This window comes from Pleurodeles waltl, chromosome 3_1 (assembly GCF_031143425.1).
Source record: "Pleurodeles waltl isolate 20211129_DDA chromosome 3_1, aPleWal1.hap1.20221129, whole genome shotgun sequence".
NCBI lineage: Eukaryota > Metazoa > Chordata > Amphibia > Caudata > Salamandridae > Pleurodeles > Pleurodeles waltl.
This window is the reverse complement of record NC_090440.1, coordinates 699,275,987-699,299,828: the sequence shown is the minus strand read 5'-3', so window position 1 is coordinate 699,299,828 and position 23,842 is coordinate 699,275,987. Positions and strand designations below refer to the sequence as shown.

General features: G+C 44.9%; 1 protein-coding gene across 2 annotated transcripts in view; it reads right to left on the bottom strand.

Moving 5' to 3' along the window:
• Positions 1-23,842, bottom strand: part of KPNA6 (karyopherin subunit alpha 6) — a 400,095-nt gene that overhangs the window by 147,226 nt on the left and 229,027 nt on the right. For both annotated transcript variants that reach the window (XM_069223331.1, XM_069223332.1), the window contains one exon: positions 15,545-15,644. In XM_069223331.1, coding sequence (XP_069079432.1) covers positions 15,545-15,644 — 100 coding nt within the window. The remainder of the gene's footprint in view (positions 1-15,544; positions 15,645-23,842) is intronic.

Genomic DNA, 23,842 nt, shown 5'->3' with positions numbered 1-23,842 from the left:
GCCACGAACAGATGTACACTGGGTAAGTGACATTTTTCGTTCGATGGCATGTGTAGCTGCAGATACACATGCTGTGCATAGACTAGTAAGCAGTTTCTCCCCAAAAGCGGTGGTTTAGCCTGTAGGAGTTGAAGTTGTTTGAAATAATGTTCTTAATACTGCTTGTCCTACTGTGGCTTGTTGTGTTAACACATCCACGCAGTAATGTTTAGTAAATGTATGAGGCGTAGACCATGTGGCTGTCTTACAGATTTCAGTCATTGGTATGTTTCCTAGAAAGGCCATGGTGGCACCCTTCTTTCTAGTGGAGTGTGCCTTTGGTGTAATAAGCAGTTCTCTTTTTGCTTTTATATAACAGGTTTGAATACATTTAACTATCCATCTGGCAATGCCTTGTTTGGATATTGGATTCCCTGTATGAGGTTTTTGGAAAGCTACAAACAATTGTTTTGTTTTGTGAATTTGTTTGATTCCATCAATGTAGTACATTAGTGCTCTTTTTATGTCTAATGTATGTAATGCTCTCTCAGCTACAGAATCTGGTTCTGGGAAGAACACTGGGAGTTCCACTGTTTGATTTAAGTGGAACGGTGATATGACTTTTGGCAAGAATTTGGTATTTGTGCGTAGAACTACTTTATGTTTGTGTATCTGTATAAAGAGTTCTTGTATGGTAAAGGCTTGTATTTCACTTACTCTTCTGAGGGATGTGATAGCTATTAGGAAGGCTACTTTCCACGTTAAGTACTGTATCTCACAGGAGTGCATGGGTTCAAATGGTGGACCCATGAGTCTTGTTAATACGATGTTGAGGTTCCACGAAGGAACTGGTGGTGTTCTTGGTGCTATAATCCTTTTCAGACCCTCCATAAATGCTTTTATGACTGGGATTCTGAATAGTGAAGTAGAATGTGTAATTAGCAGATAAGCCAAAATTGCTGTGAGATGTATTTTAATGGATGAAAAAGCTAACTTGGACTTCTGCAAGTTTAGTAGGTAGCATACGATGTTTTTTGCAGATACGTGTAATGGTTGGATTTGATTATTATGGCAGTAATAAACAAATCTTTTCCACTTATTTGCATAGCAATGTCTTGTAGTTGGTTTCCTAGCCTGTTTGATGACCTCCATGCATTCTTGTGTAAGGTCTAGATGTCAGAATTCTAAGATTTCAGGAGCCAAACTGCTAGATTGAGCGATGCTGGATTCGGGTGTCTGATCTGTTGTTTGTGTTGAGTTAACAGATCTGGTCTGTTTGGCAGTTTGTTATGAGGCACTACCGACAGGTCTAGTAGTGTTGTGTACCAACGTTGTCGTGCCCAAGTTGGTGCTATTAGTATTAGTTTGAGTTTGTTTTGACTCAATTTGTTTACCAGATACGGAAGGAGTGGGAGAGGGGGAAAAGCGTACGCAAATATCCCTGACCAACTCATCCATAACGCATTGCCTTGGGAGTGAGGTTGTGAGTACCTGGACGCAAAGTTTTGGCATTTTGTGTTGTCTTTTGTTGCGAATAGGTCTATTTGCGGTGTTCCCCATCTTTGGAAGTAAGTTTGTAATATTTGGGGATGAATTTCCCATTCGTGGATCTATTGGTGATCCCGACAGATTGTCGGCTAACTGGTTTTGAATTCCCGGTATGTATTGCGCTATTAGGCGAATGTGGTTGTGAATAGCCCAATGCCAAATCTTATGTGCTAAAAGACACAACTGTGTGGAGTGTGTCCCTCCCTGTTTGTTCAGGTAATACATTGTTGTCATGTTGTCTGTTTGTGGGCTATTAGTGGTTGAAATGCTTTCAACGCTAGAAACACTGCTAGTAGTTCTAACTGATTTATATGAAGTTGTTTCTGTTGAGTGTCCCATTGTCCCTGGATGCTGTGTTGGTTGAAGTGTGCTCCCCACCCTACCATGGAAGCATCTGTTGTGATCACGTATTGAGGCACTGGGTCTTGGAAAGGCCGCCCTTGGTTTAAATTTATAGTATTCCACCATTGAAGCGAGGTGTATGTTTGGCGGTCTATCAACACTAGATCTTGAAGTTGACCCTGTGCTTGTGACCATTGTGTTGCTAGGCACCGTTGTAAGGGCCGCATGTGTAATATTGCGTTTGGGACAATGGCTATGCATGAGGACATCATGCCTAGTAGTTTCATTACTAATTTTACCTGGAACTTTTGGTTTGGGTGCATGCTCTGTATTACATTTTGGAATGCTTGTACCCTTTGTGGACTTGGATGGCAATCCCTTTTGTTGCTCCCAAGTACTGTTGTATTTGACACGGATGTAAGTGTGATTTTTGGTAGTTCAGTGAGAACCCTAGTTTGTGAAGGGTTTCTATGACGTATTTTGTGTGTTGAGAACACCGTTCTTGCGTATTGGTTTTGATTAACCAATCATCCAGATACAGGAATACATGTATGTGCTGTCTTCTGATATGGGCTGCAACTACGGCAAGGTATTTTGTAAATACTCTTGGCGCTGTTGTTATCCCGAATGGCAACACTCTGAATTGGTAATGTACCCCTTGGATTACAAATCTTAAGTATTTTCTGTGCAAAAATATGGAAATACACATCCTTGAGATCTAATGTCGTCATGTAGTCTTGTTGTTCGAGCAAGGGGATTACGTCTTGAAGTGTCACCATGTGAAAGTGATCTGATTTGATGTAAAGATTTAGTGTTCTGAGATCTAATATGGGTCTTAGAGTTTTGTCCTTTTTGGGTATGAGAAAGTACAGGGAGTAAACACCCGTTCCTTTCTGATGATTTGGTACTAGTTCTATCGCATCTTTTTGCAGCAAAGCTTGGACCTCTATTTGTAATAGATCCATGTGTTGTTTGGACATGTTGTGTGTTCTTGGAGGCACATTTGGTGGGAATTGTAGGAATTCTATGCAATAACCATGTTGGATAATGAAAATGTCACTTACCCAGTGTACATCTGTTCGTGGCATTAGTCGCTGCAGATTCACATGTTTGGCACAGTCCGCTGCCTGGTGTTGGGCTCGGAGTATTACAAGTTGTTTTTCTTCGAAGAAGTCTTTTTGGTCACGGGACCGAAGGACTCCTCCCTCTTTGGCTCCATTGCGCATGGGCTTCGACTCCATCTTAGATTGTTTTCCCCGCAGAGGGTGAGGATGGAGTTGTTTGGTATAAATAGTGCCCATGCAATGGAGTGAATATGTATGTATGATAAGAGTTTCTAATAATTATTTACAAATGTTCAGATGTTTAAGGTTCATGATCTACTTCTAAACGGCTACAGGCTTCCCGGGGAGGTGGGAGGGTACATGTGAATCTGCAGCGACTAATGCCACGAACAGATGTACACTGGGTAAGTGACATTTTCAGTTCGATGGCATATGTTGCTGCAGATACACATGTTTGCCATAGACTATAAAGCAGTTACCTCCCCTAAAAGCGGTGGTTTAGCCTGTAGGAGTTGAAGTAGTTTGGAATAATGTTCTTAGTACAGCTTGGCCCACTGTAGCTTGTTGTGCATTTAGTACGTCTACACAGTAGTGTTTAGTAAACGTATGAGGCGTAGACCAGGTTGCAGCCTTACATATTTCGCTCATAGGAATGTTTCCTAGAAAGGCCATTGTAGCACCTTTCTTTCTGGTTGAGTGTGCCTTTGGTGTAATAGGCAATTCTCTTTTGGCTTTAAGATAGCATGTTTGAATGCATCTGACTATCCATCTAGCAATGCCTTGTTTAGAGATTGGATTTCCTATGTGTGGTTTTTGAAAAGCTATGAACAGTTGTTTTGTTTTCCTGATTAGCTTTGTTCTGTCAATGTAATACATTAGTGCTCTTTTGATGTCTAATGTATGTAGTGCCCTTTCAGCCACAGAATTTGGTTGTGGGAAGAACACTGGCAATTCTACCGTTTGATTTAAATGGAATGGTGAGATTACTTTTGGCAGAAATTTTGGATTGGTTCTTAGCTATTTTATTGTTGTGTATTTGAATAAATGGTTCTTGTATGGTAAATGCCTGTATTTCACTTACTCTTCTGAGGGATGTGATTGCAATGAGAAATGCGACCTTCCAGGTTAGATATTGCATTTCACAGGAATGCATGGGTTCGAAAGGGGGACCCATGAGTCTTGTTAAGACGATGTTAAGGTTCCATGAAGGAACTGGTGGTGTTCTTGGTGGTATAATTCTTTTTAGCCCTTCCATGAATGCTTTAATAACTGGTATTCTAAATAGAGACGATGAATGAGTAGTTTGTAGGTAAGCAGATATAGCTGCGAGGTGTATTTTTATAGATGAAAAAGCGAGATTTGCTTTTTGCAAATGTAGTAAGTATCCTACTATGTCTTTAGTAGAGGCATGTACTGGTTGTATTTGATTGGCATGGCAGTAGTAAACAAATCTTTTCCACTTAGATGCATAGCAGTGTCTAGTGGAAGGTTTTCTAGCTTGTTTTATGACCTCCATGCATTCTTGTGTGAGGTCCAAGTGTCCGAATTCTAGGATTTCAGGAGCCAAATTGCCAGATTCAATGATGCTGGGTTTGGATGTCTGATCTGTTGTTTGTGTTGTGTTAACAGATCTGGCCTGTTGGGTAGTTTGACATGCGGTACTAGTGAAAGGTCTAGTAGAGTTGTATACCAAGGTTGTCTTGCCCATGTGGGTGCTATCAGTATGAGTTTGAGTTGGTTTTGACTCAACTTGTTTACTAGATATGGAAGGAGAGGGAGAGGGGGAAAAGCGTACGCAAATATCCCTGACCAATTCATCCATAGAGCATTGCCTTGTGATTCGCGGTGTGGGTACCTGGATGCGAAGTTTTGGCATTTTGAGTTTTCTCTTGTTGCGAACAAATCTATCTGGGGTGTTCCCCAAATTTGAAAGTACTTGTTCAGAACTTGGGGGTGAATTTCCCATTCGTGGACTTGTTGGTGGTCTCGCGAAAGGTTGTCTGCTAGTTGGTTTTGTATTCCTGGAATAAATTGTGCTATTAGGCGAATGTTGTTGTGAATCGCCCACTGCCAAATTTTTTGTGTTAGGAGGCACAATTGTGTTGAGTGTGTTCCTCCTTGTTTGTTTAGATAATACATTGTTGTCATGTTGTCTGTTTTGACAAGAATGTATTTGTGTGTTATTATGGGTTGGAAGGCTTTTAACGCTAGAAATACTGCCAACAGTTCTAGGTAATGGATATGAAGTTTTGTTTCGTGTATATCCCATTGTCCTTGAATGCTGTGGTGATTGAGGTGTGCTCCCCACCCTGTCATGGAAGCATCTGTTGTTATAACGTATTGAGGCACTGGGTCCTGAAACGTCCGCCCTTTGTTTACATTTTTGCTGTTCCACCATAGAAGCGAGAGGTATGTTTGGCGGTCTACCAACACCAGATTTTGAAGTTGACCCTGTGCCTGTGACCATTGTGATGCTAGACACTGTTGTAAGGGTCGCATGTGTAGTCTTGCGTTTGGGACAATGGCTATGCATGATGACATCATGCCTAGAAGTTTTAGCGCAAATTTTGCTTGTATCTTTTGGTTTGGAAACATAGCACTTATTAGCTTGTGGAATGCCTGCACTCTTTGTGGACTTGGAGTGGCAATTCCTTTTGATGTGTTGATGGTTGCTCCTAGATATTGTTGTGTTTGACACGGTTCTAGGTGTGATTTTGTGTAGTTGATGGAAAACCCCAGTTTGTGAAGGGTTTGTATGACAAAGGTGGTGTCGTTTGCGCATTTTTTTACTGTGTTGGTTTTGATTAGCCAGTCGTCTAGGTAAGGGAACACATGTATCTGTTGTCTCCTGATGTGTGCTGCTACTACTGCTAGACATTTTGTGAACACTCTTGGTGCAGTTGTTATTCCGAATGGCAACACCTTGAATTGGTAATGTATTCCTTTGAATACGAACCGTAGGTACTTTCTGTGAGAAGGGTGTATTGGTATATGAAAGTACGCATCCTTTAGGTCTAATGTGGTCATGTAATCTTGCTGTTTGAGCAGTGGAATGATGTCTTGTAGTGTGACCATGTGAAAATGGTCCGATATGATGTAGGTATTTAGTGTCCTGAGATCTAATATTGGTCTCAATGTTTCGTCTCTTTTTGGGATTAGAAAGTACAGGGAGTAAACTCCTGTGTTTTTTTGTTGTACTGGTACTAATTCTATTGCATCCTTTTGCAGTAGTGCTTGAACTTCTAGTCCTAAAAGTTCTAAATGATGTTGTGACATTTTGCGTGTTTTGGGGGGGATGTTTGGTGGGAAGTTGTGGAATTCTATGCAATAGCCATGTTGGATTATTGCTAATACCCAATTGTCTGTTGTAATCTGTTGCCAAGATTGGTAGAATTGGCTTAGTCTTCCCCCCACTGGTGTTGAGTGAAGGGGTTGCGTGACTTGAAAGTCACTGTTTAGGTGGAGGTGTTTTTGGAGTCTGGAATCTTCCCCTACTCCTTGGGAATTGACCCCCCCGATATCCCCTGAAAACACCCCTTTGGAAGGAACCCTGATATGGTGTGGTTCTTGATTGTTGGCTGGTGGTGTCTGTGGGTTGGCCACGAAACCCCCCTCTAAATGGAGTTTTTCTGAAAGAGCCTCTGCTCTGCGGGGAGTAGAGTGCGCCCATGGCTTTGGCCGTGTCTGTGTCCTTTTTAAGTTTTTCAATGGCTGTATCCACTTCCGAGCCAAACAGTTGTTTCTCGTTGAAGGGCATATTAAGGACAGCCTGCTGGATTTCAGGTTTGAAGCCTGAAGTGCGTAGCCAAGCGTGTCTCCTTATGGTGACAGCAGTGTTGACTGTTCTTGCTGCAGTATCGGCTGCGTCTAGTGAAGAGCGGATTTGATTGTTTGAGATCGTTTGTCCCTCTTCCACTATTTGCTGCGCCCTTTTTTGGTATTCCTGGGGAAGATGGTCTACGAGAAGTTGCATCTCGTCCCAGTGTGCGCGGTCATATCTGGCCAGCAGCGCTTGTGAATTTGCGATGCGCCACTGGTTGGCTGCCTGTGACGCCACTCTTTTCCCTGCCGCGTCAAATTTTCGGCTTTCTTTGTCCGGAGGTGGGGCGTCGCCAGATGTATGTGAATTTGCTCTTTTGCGAGCTGCCCCTACTACCACAGAGTCGGGTGGTAACTGCGAAGTAATAAACACTGGGTCTGTGGGTGGTGGTTTGTATTTCTTATCCACCCTTGGGGTGATGGCTCTTGATTTTACGGGCTCCTCAAAAATTTGTTTCGCGTGCCGTAACATCCCTGGTAGCATTGGGAGACATTGATATTGGCTATGTGTAGCCGAGAGGGTGTTAAATAAGAAATCATCCTCTATAGGATCGGAATGCAGTTGGACATTGTGGAAGTCTGCAGCCCTAGCCACCAGTTGCGAGTATGAGGTACTGTCCTCTGGCGGTGACGGCTTTGTGGGGTATGACTCGGGATCATTGTCCGGCACTGGGGTGTCATACAGGTCCCAGGCGTCTTGATCCTGATCGTCATGACTTATGGTAGTTTGCGCTGGTGAGTGCATTTGTGGCGGTGTTTGTGCCGGCGATGCCTGTGGAGGAGAGGGCGGAGGCGTGACTTTTTTAACCACTTTGGCTTGTGGGTGTGTGTCATCCTTTGGAAGTCCGATCCTTCTTTTCCTCATGATTGGGGGAAGGGTTGATATCTTCCCTGTATCTTGCTGGATGCACAGTCTCTTTTGTGTGTAGTCCGATTCTACACTTTGGAGCTCTTGTCCAAATTTGTGCATTTGGCCACTTAGTCCTTGTTCCTCTGAGTAGGATGAAGGTGTGGTATTTTTCGGCGCCGAGAGAGAATCTTTTTTCGGTTTCGGCACCGACAGAATTTTTGTTCCTTTCGGCATGGATTCTCGGTGCCGATGTTTTTCGGTGCTGGTATCTTGTTTTTGTCTCTCGGAGCCGCTTTCTCGGCTCCGAGGTTGCTCCATGGCGGTCCCTCGACCGGAGTCGGGTGTCTTCGCTATGGGCGTGCCCTTTTTCGGCCCCTTCGACGGGTCGCCTGATTTATGGGTCGAGCCATGGCCTGTTGGCAGTGGCGTCCCCTGGGCTTTCGGTTTGTCGATGGATTTACTTTTCGACGTCTTACTCACACTTTGTTGCTGTTGTTCGACGTCGGAGTCTCCGGATTCTGATTCCGGAACCGAGAATGTTTCCTCTTCGTCGTCGAAACGTTGTTTTGTCGACGTGGACGCCATTTGGTGACGCCTGGCTCTTCGGTCCCGGAGTGTTTTTCTGGACCGGAAGGCTCGACAGGCTTCACAGGTATCCTCCTTGTGCTCGGGGGACAAGCACAAGTTACAGACCAAGTGCTGATCTGTATAAGGATACTTACTGTGACATTTTGGGCAGAAACGAAACGGGGTCCGTTCCATCGGCTTCGATGTCGCACGCGGTCGGGCCGACCAGGCCCCGATGGGGGATCGAAACTGCCCCAAAGTCTTCCGATGATCGGTGTCGATGTACCTAACTATCCCGATACCGAACGGAACAATACCGACGCTTTCTTCCGAGATTCTGACTAACTTTCCGAACCGAAACACGGAGCGAAAAGGAATACGTCCGAACCCGACAGCGGAAAAAAACAATCTAAGATGGAGTCGACGCCCATGCGCAATGGAGCCAAAGAGGGAGGAGTCCTTCGGTCCCGTGACCAAAAAGACTTCTTCGAAGAAAAACAACTTGTAATACTCCGAGCCCAACACCAGGCAGCGGACTGTGCCAAACATGTGTATCTGCAGCAACATATGCCATCGAACTGGCTAGGACCCACGAGTCTGTTGTTATTTCCTCCCAGTTTTGCTAAAAATCTGTCTCCCCCCCACTGGTTTTATGTGTTGGGGATTTGTGACACTGAAGTCACTGTTTATTTTGAGGGGTCTTTGGACTTTGGAACTTACCTCTAGTTTTAAAGAACTGTCCACCTCTGTATTGTCCCCGAAAGCCTCCTCTCTGATACTGGCTCTGGTATGTGGGTCTGGTTTGTGAGGTTGAGGGTTCTGTGGTTTGGCCCCGAAACCCCCCCTTTAAATTGTGTTTTCCGAAATGTGCCTCTGCTCTGTGGGGAGTAGAGCACGCCCATGGCTTTGGTCGTATCTGTGTCCTTTTTTAGCTTTTCTATAGCAGTGTCCACTTGCGGCCCAAACAACTGCTGTCCGTTAAAAGGCATATTAAGCACAGCCTGTTGGATTTCGGGCTTGAATCCTGAGGTGCGTAGCTATGCGTGTCTCCTAATAGTGACCGCTGTATTTACAGTTCTTGCAGCTGTGTCTGCTGCATCCATTGCCGATCGTATCTGGTTATTCGAGATACTTTGGCCCTCTTCCACCACTTGTGCACATTTTTGGAACTCTTTGGGCAGATGTTCTATGAAGTGTTGCATTTCGTCCCAATGAGCTATATCATATCTTGACAGCAAAGCCTGTGAATTGGCAATGCGCCATTGATTGGCTGCTTGTGCTGCAACTCTTTTCCCCACTGCGTCGAACTTGCGACTTTCCTTGTCGGGTTGTGGTGCATCTCCAGAGGTGTGTGAATTCGACCTTTTACGTGCTGCGCCTACTACTACTGAGTCAGGTGTCAGTTGCTGCGTGATGTACACAGGGTCTGTTGGGGGAGGCTTGTACTTTTTCTCCACCCTAGGAGTGATGGCCCTGCCTTTAATGGGCTCTTGAAATACTTGCTTTGCGTGTTTCAACATTCCTGGTAACATTGGAAGACTCTGGTACTGACTATGTGTTGACGACAGAGTATTAAATAAAAAGTCATCTTCAATCTGTTCAGCGTGCAGTGTCACATTGTGAAAAGCAGCTGCTCTGGACACCACCTGTGTGTAAGCGGTACTGTCTTCAGGTGGTGATGGTCTAGCTGGGTAACAGTCGGGACTATTATCTGATACAGGCGCATCATAAAGATCCCATGCATCTGGGTCATCTTGGCTCATCCCTGTGTGCGTTGGCGACTGCATCATAGGTGGGGTAGCAATTGGTGATGGTTGCGGTGAGCGTTTTGGTGATGGTGGCGGAGTTACTTGTTTTGCCACCTTTGCCTGTGGTTGTTTATCTTTGTCTTGGAAAGCAAGTTTCCTTTTCATTCTTATAGGAGGGAGAGTTCTTATTTTCCCTGTCTCCTTTTGAATATGGAGCCTTCTCTGTGTATAATCTGGCTCCCCTGCTTCTAGCTCTTGTCCGAATTTATGGCCTTGCATTTGTGCTGAAAGGCCTTGTTCCTCGGTGTAGGAACTTGTTTTCGGCTCCGGAGCTGGATGTTTCGTTATCGAAACCTTTTCAACAGTCTTTTTCGGCTCCAAAGCCACTTTTTTGGGTTTCGGTGTTCCGATCTCTCGGTGCCGACTCATCTCGGTGCCGGTATCTCGATGTCGAGATTGCTCTGAACTAGGGTCTCGGTTCCGAGTCTGTTCTGTGCCGGTATCTCGACCGGAGTCGGATGACTTCGACACATGTGTGCCTTTTTTCGGTGCCGATGGACGGTCACCGATTTTTCGGGTTAAGCTATGGCCTGCCGGCGGTGGCGTCCCCTGGGCTTTCATGGTTTTTACGTGAGTTTTGGCCGGGGCTGTTTTACTCACGGTTTTCGGCGTCTGCTCTCTTTCGGCCTCGTCCGAGTCAGCAATGGAGAAAGTCTCTTCTTCCTCCAAGTCGTGATGTCCTGACGGCGCCAACGCCATTTGAAGCCTTCTTGCTCTCCGGTCCCTTAGCGTTTTCCTCGACCGAAACGCTCGACAGGCCTCGCAGGTATCCTCTTTGTGTTCGGGAGACAAACACAAATTACAGACCAAATGTTGATCTGTGTAAGGATACTTGTTGTGGCATTCGGGGCAGAAGCGGAATGGGGTCCATTCCATTAGCCTTGAAGACGCACGTGGTCAGGCCGACCAGGCCCCGCCGGGGAACCGAAACCCCGAAGGGCCACCGGAGCTTTTCTTGATTTGGTGTCGATCTGCGTTAACTAACCAGATACCCAACGCAAACAATACCGTTGAATTTTCCGATATGTAACTAAGTTTCCGAACCGAAACACGGAGCGAAGAGGAACACGTCCGAACCTGACTAAGATGGAGTCGATGCCCCTGCACAATGGAGCCGAAAGGGGAGGAGTCCCTCGATCTCGTGACTCGGAAAGACTTCTTCGAAGAAAAACAATTTGTAACACTCTCTCTCCCCCCCCCCCCCCCCCCCCCAAGACATGGACAAAAGATCCTGTCGACATAGGAGTCTCTTGTAAGACCTCTTCAAGATATATACAAGGTCTGTGCACCACTGGTGAGGCAACTCTGGGATCATGAGAATCACCCTGGTGTGAGACCGGTATAGTTTTTGAGGATCACCGTTAGGATGAGAGGAGTCTGTGGAAATACGTCAAGAAATCTCCCTGACCATTCCATTTTATCAAAAGGGTGTTCCCTAGTGACCTTGGTTGGGAGTATTGGGACGCAAAGTTGTTGCATTTTCTTGTTGTTTATGTCTGCAAACAAGTCTAAGTGAGGATAACCTCACTCCTGGAATATTCCTTGCCAGACTTTGTTGTTGAGAGTCCAATTTCGTTGGTCTTGAGAATTGTGACTGAGACTGTCTGCTTGCTCGCTTTGAGTTCCTGGCAGATGGATGGCTGATATTGAGAGATTTCTGGCTAGTAGCCATTTCCAGATGATCTGCGCCACTTGAAAGAAGACAAGAGTGAGTTCCCTCCTGCTTGTTCAGGTAATGCATCATTGTTGTATTGTCCATTTAGACAAGGATGCTGATGGACATGAATGCTGGGAAGAAGGACTTTAGAGCCAGATGGAAAGCTAAGAGTCCCAAGCATATGGATGTGATATGTTTGTTCTCTGTCCGACCACAAGCCCTGTGTCTGGACAGGACCCATAGGAGCACCCCATCCCTGAAGAGATGTGTTTAAGAAGTGTTTTACTGGGAAGTTCTTGATGCACAGGAACGCTCACCGTGAGATTGTTCCTTTGAGACCACCAAGGAAGAGACTGACGTGCTGCTTGCGCAAGTATTAGTCTGTCTTACCAACGGTTGGATAACTGGTTCCACTGATCTTCCAGACACTGCTGTAGTGGTCACATATGCAACCTGGCTTTAGGAAGTATGACTATACAGGAAGCCATAGCATTTAGAAGAGATGCTCTCTGCCTTGCAGTAGGACAATGAGACTTCAGAAGAGATCACAACACTTCAGAGTGATTGATGATAGTCGGAGTATCCAGTGCTGATGCTAGGTAGTGTAACATCTGGACTAGTTTGACTGTTGATTTCTGGACATTTATGTGAAGACCAAGAGTCGAAAGTGTCTGCACACAAAACTGGAAATGCTCCCTTCTTTGGGTAAAGAGGAGCATTTTATCAACCAGTCATCAAGGCATGGATGAATTAGTATCTTGTGCCTCCTTAGAAAAGCACTGATGATGGTCATGCACTTTGAAAACATTCTTTGAGCAGATTTGAGCCCAAATGGTAGGACTTTGTATTGGTAATGGTGACGGCCCACCATTAAACGGAGAAACCTTTGATGCTTGGTGGATATCGGGATATAGGAATATGCAACCTGTAGCTCGATAGCACACATCCAGTCCCCTTGCTGAAGTTGTGGATATATCTGGAGCAGAGTCAGCATCCAAAATTTTTGTCGATATATGTACTTTTTCAGAGCCCTTAGGTCTAGGATAGGTCTGAACTCCTGCTTTGGGCCTTTAATCTTCACCAATAAATAACAGGAATAGATTCTGAATCTCCTTTGATGATGGGGAACCTCCTCTATTGCCTCTTTTTCAACAAGGTGGTGACTTCTGACTGCAGAAGAGACAATCGGTATTGAGATGGTGGTATAGCTGGAGGAAGAGACTTAAAGCAGAGAGATTAGCCATTCTGCACAATATTGAAAACCCACTTGTCCTTTGTGATGTGGTGACACTCTGCTGTGTAGTTGCGTACATTTCCCCCCAATGGAGTGGGAAAAAGTGACGGGGGGAATACAAATCTTCATTATTTTGCAGTAGACTTTCCTGGTGCTGCAGGTGGTTGTTGCTGCTGAGCCCCTCTACCTCTTCATGTTCTACGAGGATGGTAATGAGACCTTGGCTGCGACTGGTGTTGCTCTTGCCAGTGAGGGGTTTGAACCCGCTGCTGGTAACACCTATCATAGGGCCTGTAGCAGCTCTTTTTCAAGGCTGAATGCTTTGATAACGTCCAATTCGGTTTTGATTCTGGAAATGTCTTCATCTGCATGTGAACCAAAGAGAGTGTTGCATAAAACAGAAGGCTAAGAATGCGGTGTTGTGCTTCCGGTTCCAACCCATTAAGGCGAAGCCATGAGGATCTTATTGTACATAGACCATGGGCATACCCATGTGCAGCCACGTCGAACACATCAGCAGCTGCGCTTATGATTTGGTTAGCCACAAGACCTCCTTCGTTAAGCATCTTCAGAAAATCTTGTCTTTCCTCCTTTGAGTCCCAAAGGGATCTGTCAAAGGGTTCCAGAAGTGCCAAAGAACCTGCTACCTTCATGAATGATGCTGAGGTACCACACATTTTTTTTTCTAGTGCATCCATGTGTTTACTCTCCTTATCTGGTGGAGTTAAGGAAGAATATGCAGCTGCATTATGTGACTTCCTTGTGGAAGCGACTATGACAGAATCCGGAGGAGGATCAGAGCTCACGAAGTATGGGTCTTGTTCCAGGGGGTGGTATTTTTTGAGTATCTGAGATGGTGCAGATGTAAAAGCTGCCAGAGTAAGGAACAATTGCATTGCTGGTTCCAGCAATCCAGGCACCAGAGGAAGCAGAGGTTGTGACGCCACTCTGTGATGCAGAGTTTTAAAAAAATCACAGAGGATGAGGCGGAGGGCGTTGGAATATCTATGTTCAGTTTTGTGACACCTCTGATCAGGACATCTTTGAAGGTGATTAGATCATCCACAGGCGAACACGTGTTGGAGGTGTTTCTGAAAGTGTTGGAGAATAGCCTTGCACTGATGATCTTGATGAAGTAGACCAAGATGGTGTTTGCCCATGCCTAGTGCGAGATCTATAGCTTCTGGATTTTGTCCTTGATCGTGAGCTGGTGTGATGGCGAATAGGACTGCTTGATCTTGTTCTAAACCATGATCTATGATGGCTTCTTGTTTGACTTGAAGACCTTTGAGATCTTGGTCTGTAATTTTGGCTTGCTTTTATGGCAGAGGCAGGATGGAGAGAAGCAGTACAAAGAGAAGCAAATGAAGGCATTCTCTTTGAAGATGGATGTATGGATGGCTGTGAGGTTCTTAAAGGCACCGTGCCATAATCAGGTGTTGCAGGTATTTGCCTTTTCCTCAAATATTCCATATACCCTGGAGATAGGTAGATGGTTGAGTGAGTTATTGACTTTACAGGTAATTGAGGTTGAGACGATACCTCTGACACAAGTAGTGTGTTTTCTGGAGACTATGATGTGTTTTAGGACGCTGTATGTGTGTCTCTTGACATCAACAGCATTCTCATTGTAGATTGTGCTGATGGTGCTGCTTGCTTCGACGTCATGTGCTTTGTATGACGTTGAGCAGCCGAAGTGGACTTTGACGGATTGTGGTGCCTTGACTGCGATGAGTGCCTTGACATCGATAGGTGTCGCGTTGGAGAAGTCCTGTGTCTTGATGTCCACAAAAGTCCTGATGAAGCAGAATGTTGCACAAGGCCTGTTGTGGATTTTCCTCTAGCCACAAGGCCATAAAGCCTGATATTCTCTCTATCCCTCAGCGTGTGCTTAGGTACGTTCTGGCAATGGGAACTGGAATCAGGTGGGAATCTGGTAGGTAAACAATACAAACTGCATGGGGGTCAGTCTGGGTTTTTCTTTCCACAGGCTAGGCACTTCAAGAATAGTGAAGGCACTTTTGAAAGGTTTAAAAATGAAATTTCCTGTCAAAAAATAAGTTGGCAGGACAGTTAGGTCAGTTAATTTTTCCAGCTCCTTCAGTAATGATGCTGGAGCACTAAATCAAGGAGCTGGAAAAATGAACTGACCTAAGTGCTACCTGCAGGGCATAATGGGATACAGGGGATGCTGTGAGGTTCTTAAAGGCACAATGCCAGTTTTCTAAGCTTATTATTTCAATGCAGCCTCTGGCTCAGGAATACTTCACATTTCTTTTCTTTGCTACTTTTAAATAAAGGTTTGGAGAAAAGCCCCAGCTGTTTTTGATAGCATACACTTTATTAATACCAGTTTTAAAGAAGAAAGGTAAAATGGGGCTGCACATATATACATACATGGTTTGTACTATGTACAATGTTCATTATATTATATATAAATGAATAATATTTAGAAAGTTATCTGGGGCCCCCACACGTTGGCGGGACTATTCAATGCTTATGCCTTGATAAGGGTGCCCTAGAAGAGAAGCAATGTTACAGGCAAAAACAAAAAAAAATAATCTAGGGAAGAATCTCTTCTAGAGCAGTTTCATTTGGCTTCAGTATCCTTTTCTAAAGCAGCAATTTAGCATTATAAAGCACATCTTTAGGAACAAGGTGGCACTGCATTCTAACCTTTTCAAATTCAGGAGGTGGGTTCTTCCCTCGACAGAGGTTGGATAGGGCCCAGACGGCATTTCTTGTCATGGTCAGTCTGGTGGACTTGGTGAGAAGTCTGGAAGAGAAGCAATAGAATCTAAGATAGTAAAAAGAACCCCAAATGCAATACCCATCTCTGCAATGACTCATATGAATTCCTTATTGTCAAAACAACCCATACAATTAGCCAATTAATGCTACTGGCTACTTCCTTCACCTTGTACTGGGCACCTATTCTCTCAGAACTTGGTGAACGACTTCAGATCCCTGCTTGAAGATTACTTCTTAAGCCTCCAGACATCTTTCCAATGTTTTCCAAGTCTTCTTAACATCCTCTGAGTCCAATATCACCCCTTATGGTCTCCTGTGTGCACCTTCAACATCATTCTTACATTTTGATGCCTCACAACACCCTGGGAACCCGTTCTGGACCCTGATGGCACTCTTGAGTGTCCTTTTACCACTCAATGTTCCTGCTAAATGCCCTCTGGTCCATATCAGTATCTAGCAAATTCATTCCAACCCCTCCCTGCACCATGAAACAGCATTCTGTCAACACACTCTGAATGCCTTCAGAACCTTATCAATGGCTTCAGAGGCCAGAAATGGATCACTGCAGATGAGTACTTTCAAAGAAAATAAAGCACCATAGTTGTCCTCTCCATGGCAGACTGAAGAAGGGGATCATCAAAAGCTCCGAATTGAACTACCCATTCCTCCAGTGTTGCCTCCGGAAGTCATGGGACCCTCAATGGTAAAGACACAAATTCAAAGTTAAGAACTTTATAAGAATACTTGCTCTGGGGAAAGGGCTTCTTGGGCGTACCGTTCTCAACTAACTTATCAATTATAAAACAAATTGAATAATTGGTAAGGGCATGCCCAGAATAATTATTTTGCAGTCTTAGTCCTGCTTTTCAGATACTCTTTGGAGTAACCAATTAGTAGGATACAGTGTAATAAGAATCTCCCACCCTCAAGTGATAAAGGGGAGAAGTTCATCTACATCAGTCAATGCAATGTGCCAGGTATTTTGGAGAAAGTCCTGCTTAGAAGACCACTAACCTTTTACATATTACCTATCTGTCGAACAAGTTGCTTACCTTAGGTGACGCCTTCTCTGGTAGAGACATGATCTAGCCGCAGATTACTTACTTTAAAATTCTCCTTCAGGAGCCAGATTGGATTTGGATTTTTTTTTTTTCAGTAGTACCTCTGAGCGTCAAAAGATGGGGTTCTGAGACTCCGTAACGACATCCATGGATGCGACACTGACAGAGTCCATATAATCCCCTTTCTGATGCATGGTCATCAGTTTCTTCTGTGACTGTTTTCCGTGCCAAAATCGCAGAGCGTATGGAAACTGTGTGCCCAAAAAAATCTATCTCTGTGTCGATTAATTACAAACTCCCAATTAAGGCATCATAATACCAAGAAAGGGATCTTGAGAGAAAAAGAAAAAACAGTTCACACAGCTTCCTCTATTGGAGAAAAACCCTGTCCTTAGAAATCAGGTTGCAGAGATGGGATGATGGGTGGGTCAGTAAGAATCTGCGGCTAGATCCCGTCTATGCCAGATAAAGCATTACCGAAGGTAAGTAACTTGTTTATTTGACAGACATCTAGCCATAGATTCCTTACTTTAGAAGGAGACACCAAAGCAATACCCTCCTCGGAGGTGGGTATGCAGACCAATTTCAGACAAGGAAGTCCTCTAGGGGCGAATGGGCAAAAGACCCATCACAAAGGACCTGAAAGTCCAAACAGTAATATTTGGTAAACGTGTGCAGGGAAGCCCACGTTGCTGCCTGACAGTTCTCCGCATTCTAATCATGCGGATCTGGCTCTGGTAGAATGAGTACGCAAACCCTCAGGCGGATGCTTCTTGGCCAATGCAAGGCAGATTTTAATGCATATCACGACTGACTTTACAAAAAGTCACTGACCAGAACAAGCCAGTCTAGAAAAAGAGAAAATAGACCAGATGCTCTTAGGAATTTGGATGAGTAAAAATATACGCCACACCATAAGAACAGTGGAGAGGACATCTGGCAAGTAAAGACATACAGGCATTGAAAAGCATGGCAATAGCGTTACCATGGCAGTGGGACCAAAGTGTGGTGGAAGACAACAGACAATATGAACATAAAAACAACTTGCTCCCAAGAAGGGATTCAGCACATGGTCAGCCAGGGCAAAAGGGGCCCGGAGTCAACAGGCAATGCATTGAGCTATAGCTCCTTGTCATGGAAAGGTATTATTTTAGCCAAATCTGTCCTAAGATGAAACTTCCACAAATAATGTTAATACCTTTGGTACCATCTGTTACGTATAACACATATAGGAGAAAAAGAAAAATAATTGCCTATGTAATCACAAAAAGAAATATTTATAGACTTATCGGCAATAGACAAACCGTCACTATGATGATGTCATAAATATATAGGAGGACCAAGTAAAGTAATCAGCATGATAGTACTAATATGAGTAAAGGAAAGCGTGGGAACATCAGACATTCCAATAAAGTAAAGGCTGGCAAAACATTTAAACTAATGACAGACTAGCCTACAATCAGGATGCTGATATCATACGCTTATAAGAAGGGTGGTGTAAAAAAAATCTTGCTAGTACAGAAAAACAAGACCACAACTTGGACCAATCAGAAGGTCAAGGTGAAATAGCGGCTAACACATGGAAGGCCTAGCACAGGTATTCAGCATCGCTCCCCCACGGTAATTGATATCAGACAGAAGAGGACCTAGCTGAAGTACAAAGCGAAAGGTATAATACACAGTCCTCTGGGGACAAAACCCCCCAAAGTGGAAGTCTGCATAATGAAAACAAATTAGTAAAGGCTGAATAAATGGAAGGAGCTGCAGCCTGTATAACAATTGTTGAAATAAGAGACATTAAAATCACCGGAAGATATAAGACAAGCATGTCCACCGCCTTCATTATATTAACGTATAAAACCATCTTACAAAAGAAGTAAGGTACACAGTAGGAAGGGAACATTCCCTTGTGAAGTAAGGAACCCTAGCAATAACACAGAAGCGTTATAATTATCCCCAGAGGGCTAGGAATCTTATGACACCCTGTAGAGTGGAGTGAAATGAACTGACCAGTGAGACAGTGGCAGAAGGAAACAACCAATTCCTATTACAAACTAATCCCAAGAAAGACAAACTGTAATGTTCAAGGAATATGTGTAAACTATCAGATATCCACTGTAAGATGAAATATGCCATCCACACAGACGATGACTACATGACAGTGCCTAAAGAATAAATATGCTGACATCTTGACGCCCTGGGTGGTGTATGGACACTTACATAAGAGGTGCCTGTAGCATCAAATGTACAGGACCTTGCCTCTAGGCGATAAGCTAGTATAACACATCTCTTTGCAGTGAAGAGTCAGTGTAAGGGCAACAAGACCGGTGGCATAAGAGAAGAGTGCCGTGATCATAACCGACTAAGAATGTATGCAAGAATCCACAAATAAAGAAGACCAGCAGGGTGCAAGGATGAATGAAAAATCACATTCTATAGTGAACACAAGAAGGAATTTGAACCTGTGTACCATCCGGTTCCAGAGAGACCAGCGGCAAGAGCCCATGCTGCTGCGGTATAGAAAGATCAGCTTGCAAAAGGAGTGAAAGGACGCACGCATGTGGAATGGCATTACAACTTGCCCACTGCTCTGCATGGGAAATTAAGTGTCTCTCAGAAAAAGTACACTAACCCTCGCAAGAGAAGCATAAGTAATGCTCCAAGTATTAAAGCTGAAGAGAAACAAAAAAAAAGCAGAGTAAGTAGGCATATGTGCAAAGCATGGAGTCATGTACAAAGGCTCCAAGGGAGTTAGAATTATAAGCTCCTTATAAGGGAAATGAAAAATACCACAATGTACTTAGTAATGCCTGTAAGGCATACATAAGATCTTCTACCCAGAGCAAGGAACACACCATACAGGTAACTATCGCTTGGGCATGAAGCCCGTCTTCAGAGAAAATGGGGAAAAAAAACAAAAACTTTTTCCATCAGGTTTTAAACCCTATTAGGGCAACAAAGAAAATACCTCCAAGATAGCGTAAGCGAAGAGCTGTCATCGACATGCCGAAATAAATATTATTAATAGCTACACAAGACAGGAACACAGCACTGGGTGCCACCAGAAGGTGGAAAGTTGAAGTGAGAAAAAAAAAAAAGAGGAAGTACAGGTGTAGGAAAGTGTCCCCTTTGGACATGATCACCCCCACGTTTTGCCTGGTATTTTATGCAATTTTGACTGAAAGTTCACCGGGTTCCTGCTAACCAGGTCCCCAGTGCCAGATCTCTATCCCTTAAGTTATGCAGTTCCCCAATTGGCAATATCTCTGGCCCTCCTGTGAGTCCCTAGTAAATAGTACCCCTGGTGTCTAGGGAACTGGTACCAAAGGGGGTCCTCAAAAGCTGAAGCATATATTGTGCCACCTTCAGGTAATCCTCACCTAGCACGTGCAGACTACCACTGCAGTCTGCGTCTTGGTGCAGCTATAAGTGAAAACACAACATGGCAAACAGCTGTGTCCCATGCCCCCTAAACACTGCACGTAATATAAGAAAGTCATCCCTACAGCAGGCCTTAAAGCCCTAAGGCATGGTACGTTAGATTGCATGTAAGGACACATCTGCATGAACAGATATGCCCCTGCTATGTGTCTGTCGAGTCTTAGCAACACAAAAAGATGAAGACGGAGTGTTAAAACTTTTCAAACACTCACCCACAGACACAGATCTGGGTTTAATCCATTTTTCTTATCTCACTATGCCACACCAGGTTTGGACCCAGACATATGCAAATAAGTCTTGACCCCACGGGAACAGTCCAGCTGAACTGCCAGGCCAGGTCCGCCCTGCACCGGAAACTGCATCCTGGGACCGGTTTCAGGCTACTCTTAGATATAGTGAGTGAGCAGGAAAGTCATTTTAAGCACTAGTCAATACAAGTTCCACAGCTACATGATGGCTTCACTGAAAGAAGGTATGTTTGGCATCTAACATCTTGTATTAATAAACCCTCACTGATGCCAGTGATGGATTTATTAATACATGCACCCAGACGGCACCTTGGAGGTGCCCCATGAAAACCTACCATCTACTCATGTGAGGACTGTTTTTAGCCAGCCTGCCACAATAGACACAAATCTGACTAAAAGGCCCCCCTCTCACCCCAAGGGTGAGAGCCTTTTCCTCGAGGCAGTCATAAAACAAGCCTGCTCTGGGAAAGGTGCTTCCATACGTTATCCAACAGGATGACCTGCAAACCTACATTCCAAGGCTGTGGGCTTCAAAGAGGCCCATCGCCCTTGGTATGCAGATCTGGCTTCACTCACAGGAGAGATGCCGACCCCAGGCACATTTGGCACCTGGGCAGGCAGGAAATGTAGTATTCAGGGAGGTATGTCCACCCATCCAGTCAATCACACCCCAAGAGGGGGCTGCCTGATGTGGACACAACTTTTACAAGTCTGTCATCTTGGAGATGGCAGATTTAGGAACTCTGGGCAGGGTTATGGCCACCTCCCAGAGGGAGTGCACTGATTGGGGGTCCTAGTGCCCCCAGGTGTAAGTAGCCCATTGGCTACTATCCTACACTCCCCGAAACGCCCCCACATTCAGTATTCAGGGGAGGCCCTGGCACCAGGAAAGCAGATTCCTGCTGACCTAGGAAGGACACCCAAAAGCAAAGCCCGAGAAAGAAGCACCTGACTTGGCGCCAGCCCTGCCGGCCTGTCTGCTGTTTCAGCCGTTTTGCGCCAAAGTCGACTTGCTTGTAAGCGGCAGTGCATCCGAAAGCCTGGGGGCCCTGCCTGCCTTCAACAAAGACCCAGGAACTCCTGTGGAGCAGCAGATCTGCTTCTCTGCATCTTGCAGGCAGCCAAAGGTAACTACGAGGACTACGGACCACAGAAAACCTGACACCTGAAAGCACCAGCCAAAGCATAACATATTTTGATGCAAAGGATGACCCACCTTGACAATTTTCTTTTGTGGACAGCTTTGCCTTTCATCTTGACTATGCAACCGATGAACAACTGATCATCCGTTCTAAATTTGCTCGTCCTGTCCATGTGGAAGCTCAACGCTCCCTTTTGATCCAGACGATGTAGCCTTTCCTCCTCCTTAGCAGGATGGGAGGAGGGTAAAAGGTTGGAAGGGTGATGAACTGCCTTAAATGAAAAGGAGTCATTACCTTTGGCAGGAAAGCCACCCTGGTTCTTAGAACCACTTTGTTGGTATAAAGAGTGGTAAACGGGGGGTGGGAATAAGGGGTCAAGACCCAGACCTTGCTAACACATCTAGCCAACGTGTTTGTCACTAGAAACACAGGCTTTAACTTAAGGAGCCTCAACAGGTAACTATGCAAAGGCTCAAACGGTGTACCCATTGAGTATGTTAAAACAAAATTAAAATCCGACTGAGGCATGATGAACGGAGTGGGGGATACATATTAGTCAAACCCATAAGAAACCTTAAATCTATAGGGGACTTAAACAATGAGGGTTAGTCAGGCAAACAAATAAATGCCAACAGTGCAGACAAAGAGCCCTTCACGGTCGCAAACGCACAACCGTGTGCTAAAGAAGGAGCAAATTTCAAAACATTGAATAAGTGGGCCTTTAAAGGGTCAACATGCTGTTCTTCACACCATTTGACAAACTTGCCCATTTACCAGCATTGACAGTTTTGGTGGAGTGTCGCCTGGTTGCTAGAATAACATCCACCACATCAGCAGGAAGAGAAAAGGAATTCAGGTTGCCCCATTCAATCTGCAGGTATATAGGTGCAGGCTCTGGAGGTGTAGAACCTGCCTTGGGCACGGTCTTGGTGAATCTTCCTTAGAACTCGAGGAATCAAAGGTATGGGAGGAACTGCATAAAGCAACTGGCTGCTCCAGTCCAACTGAAATGCGTTCCCCAGCACATTCTGCATCGGATACTGAAGGCTGCAAAACAATGCACAGTGCATGTTCGCACGAGTAGCAAACATGTCTATCTAAAGAGTTCCCCTATATGTGGAAGACTTGAAGCCTAACCTCTGGAAGGAGTCGCCACTTGTGGTCGGCTGACAATTGCCAGCTGAGACTGTCCACATGTACGTTGAGAAATCCAGCCAAATGGTTTGCTACTAAGCAAAGCCGATGGTCCGGAGTCCAGGATCAGAGCTGTAGAGCCTCTCTGTAGAGAAGATACATCCCTACTCCCCCGTTTGTTGATGTATGACATTGCAGTAGTGTTGTGTGTCAAGACTTGTACCGACTGACCGCAAATGGAAGGAAGGAAGACCTTGAGAGGCAGACGTATTGCCTGCAGTTCCAACAGATTGATGTGAAACATCTGTTCTTCTGGAGACCAAAGTACCTTGATCTCCAGTTCCCCCAGATGTGCTTCCCAGCCTACAGTGGAAGCATTCGTTATCAATGTGATCACTAGAGGTGGTGGGCAAAACGGTTTCCCTTGTGCCAGGCTGCTGTCCACACTCCACCATTGAAGATCCACTGCAGTGTCCCTGGAGATCCTTACTAGCTCCTTGAGATCTCCACTGTATTGAAACCACTGCTTACGGAGGCACCACTGGAGAGCCCTCATGTGCCAACGTGCGTAACCAACAGAATGCAGGAAGTGAATAGACCAAGCAGGCATAGGACCTTTAGGACTGGAACAACAGCTCCATCCAAAACATCGGAATCATAACCTGAAGCCCTTGAATCCTCTGAGGAGTAGGGTAAGTACGATTCATTTTTGTGTCCAGTACTGCCCCTATGAACAGGAGAAACTGAGAGGGCTACAGGTGAGACTTGGGCAAGTTTAACAAAAGCCCAGGCTGAACAACAACAACTGGGTTGTCAACTGCAAATGGTGCAGCACCAACTCTGGAGACTTGGCTTTGAGCAGCCAATCATCCATGTAAGGAAATACAGGTATTTCTCCCCCTCCCTGCCACCCCCTTTCTGAAATGCGCAGAAACCACTGCCTTCGTGAAGACCAGAGGAAGTAAGCTCAAACGGAAGGACAGCAAACTGGTAGTGTTGCATCCCCACTGTAGGAAAGTACCCTCTTTTTGGCATGGTTACCTCCACTTTTTCCTTGATGTCTGTGTGTTTATGACTGTGTTCACTGGGATCCTGCTAACCAGGACCCCAGTGACTGTGCTCCCTTTCCCTAAATTTAGTTATTCATTACTTTTACACCACACAATTGGCATACTGGTGCCCCCATGTCCCTAGTAT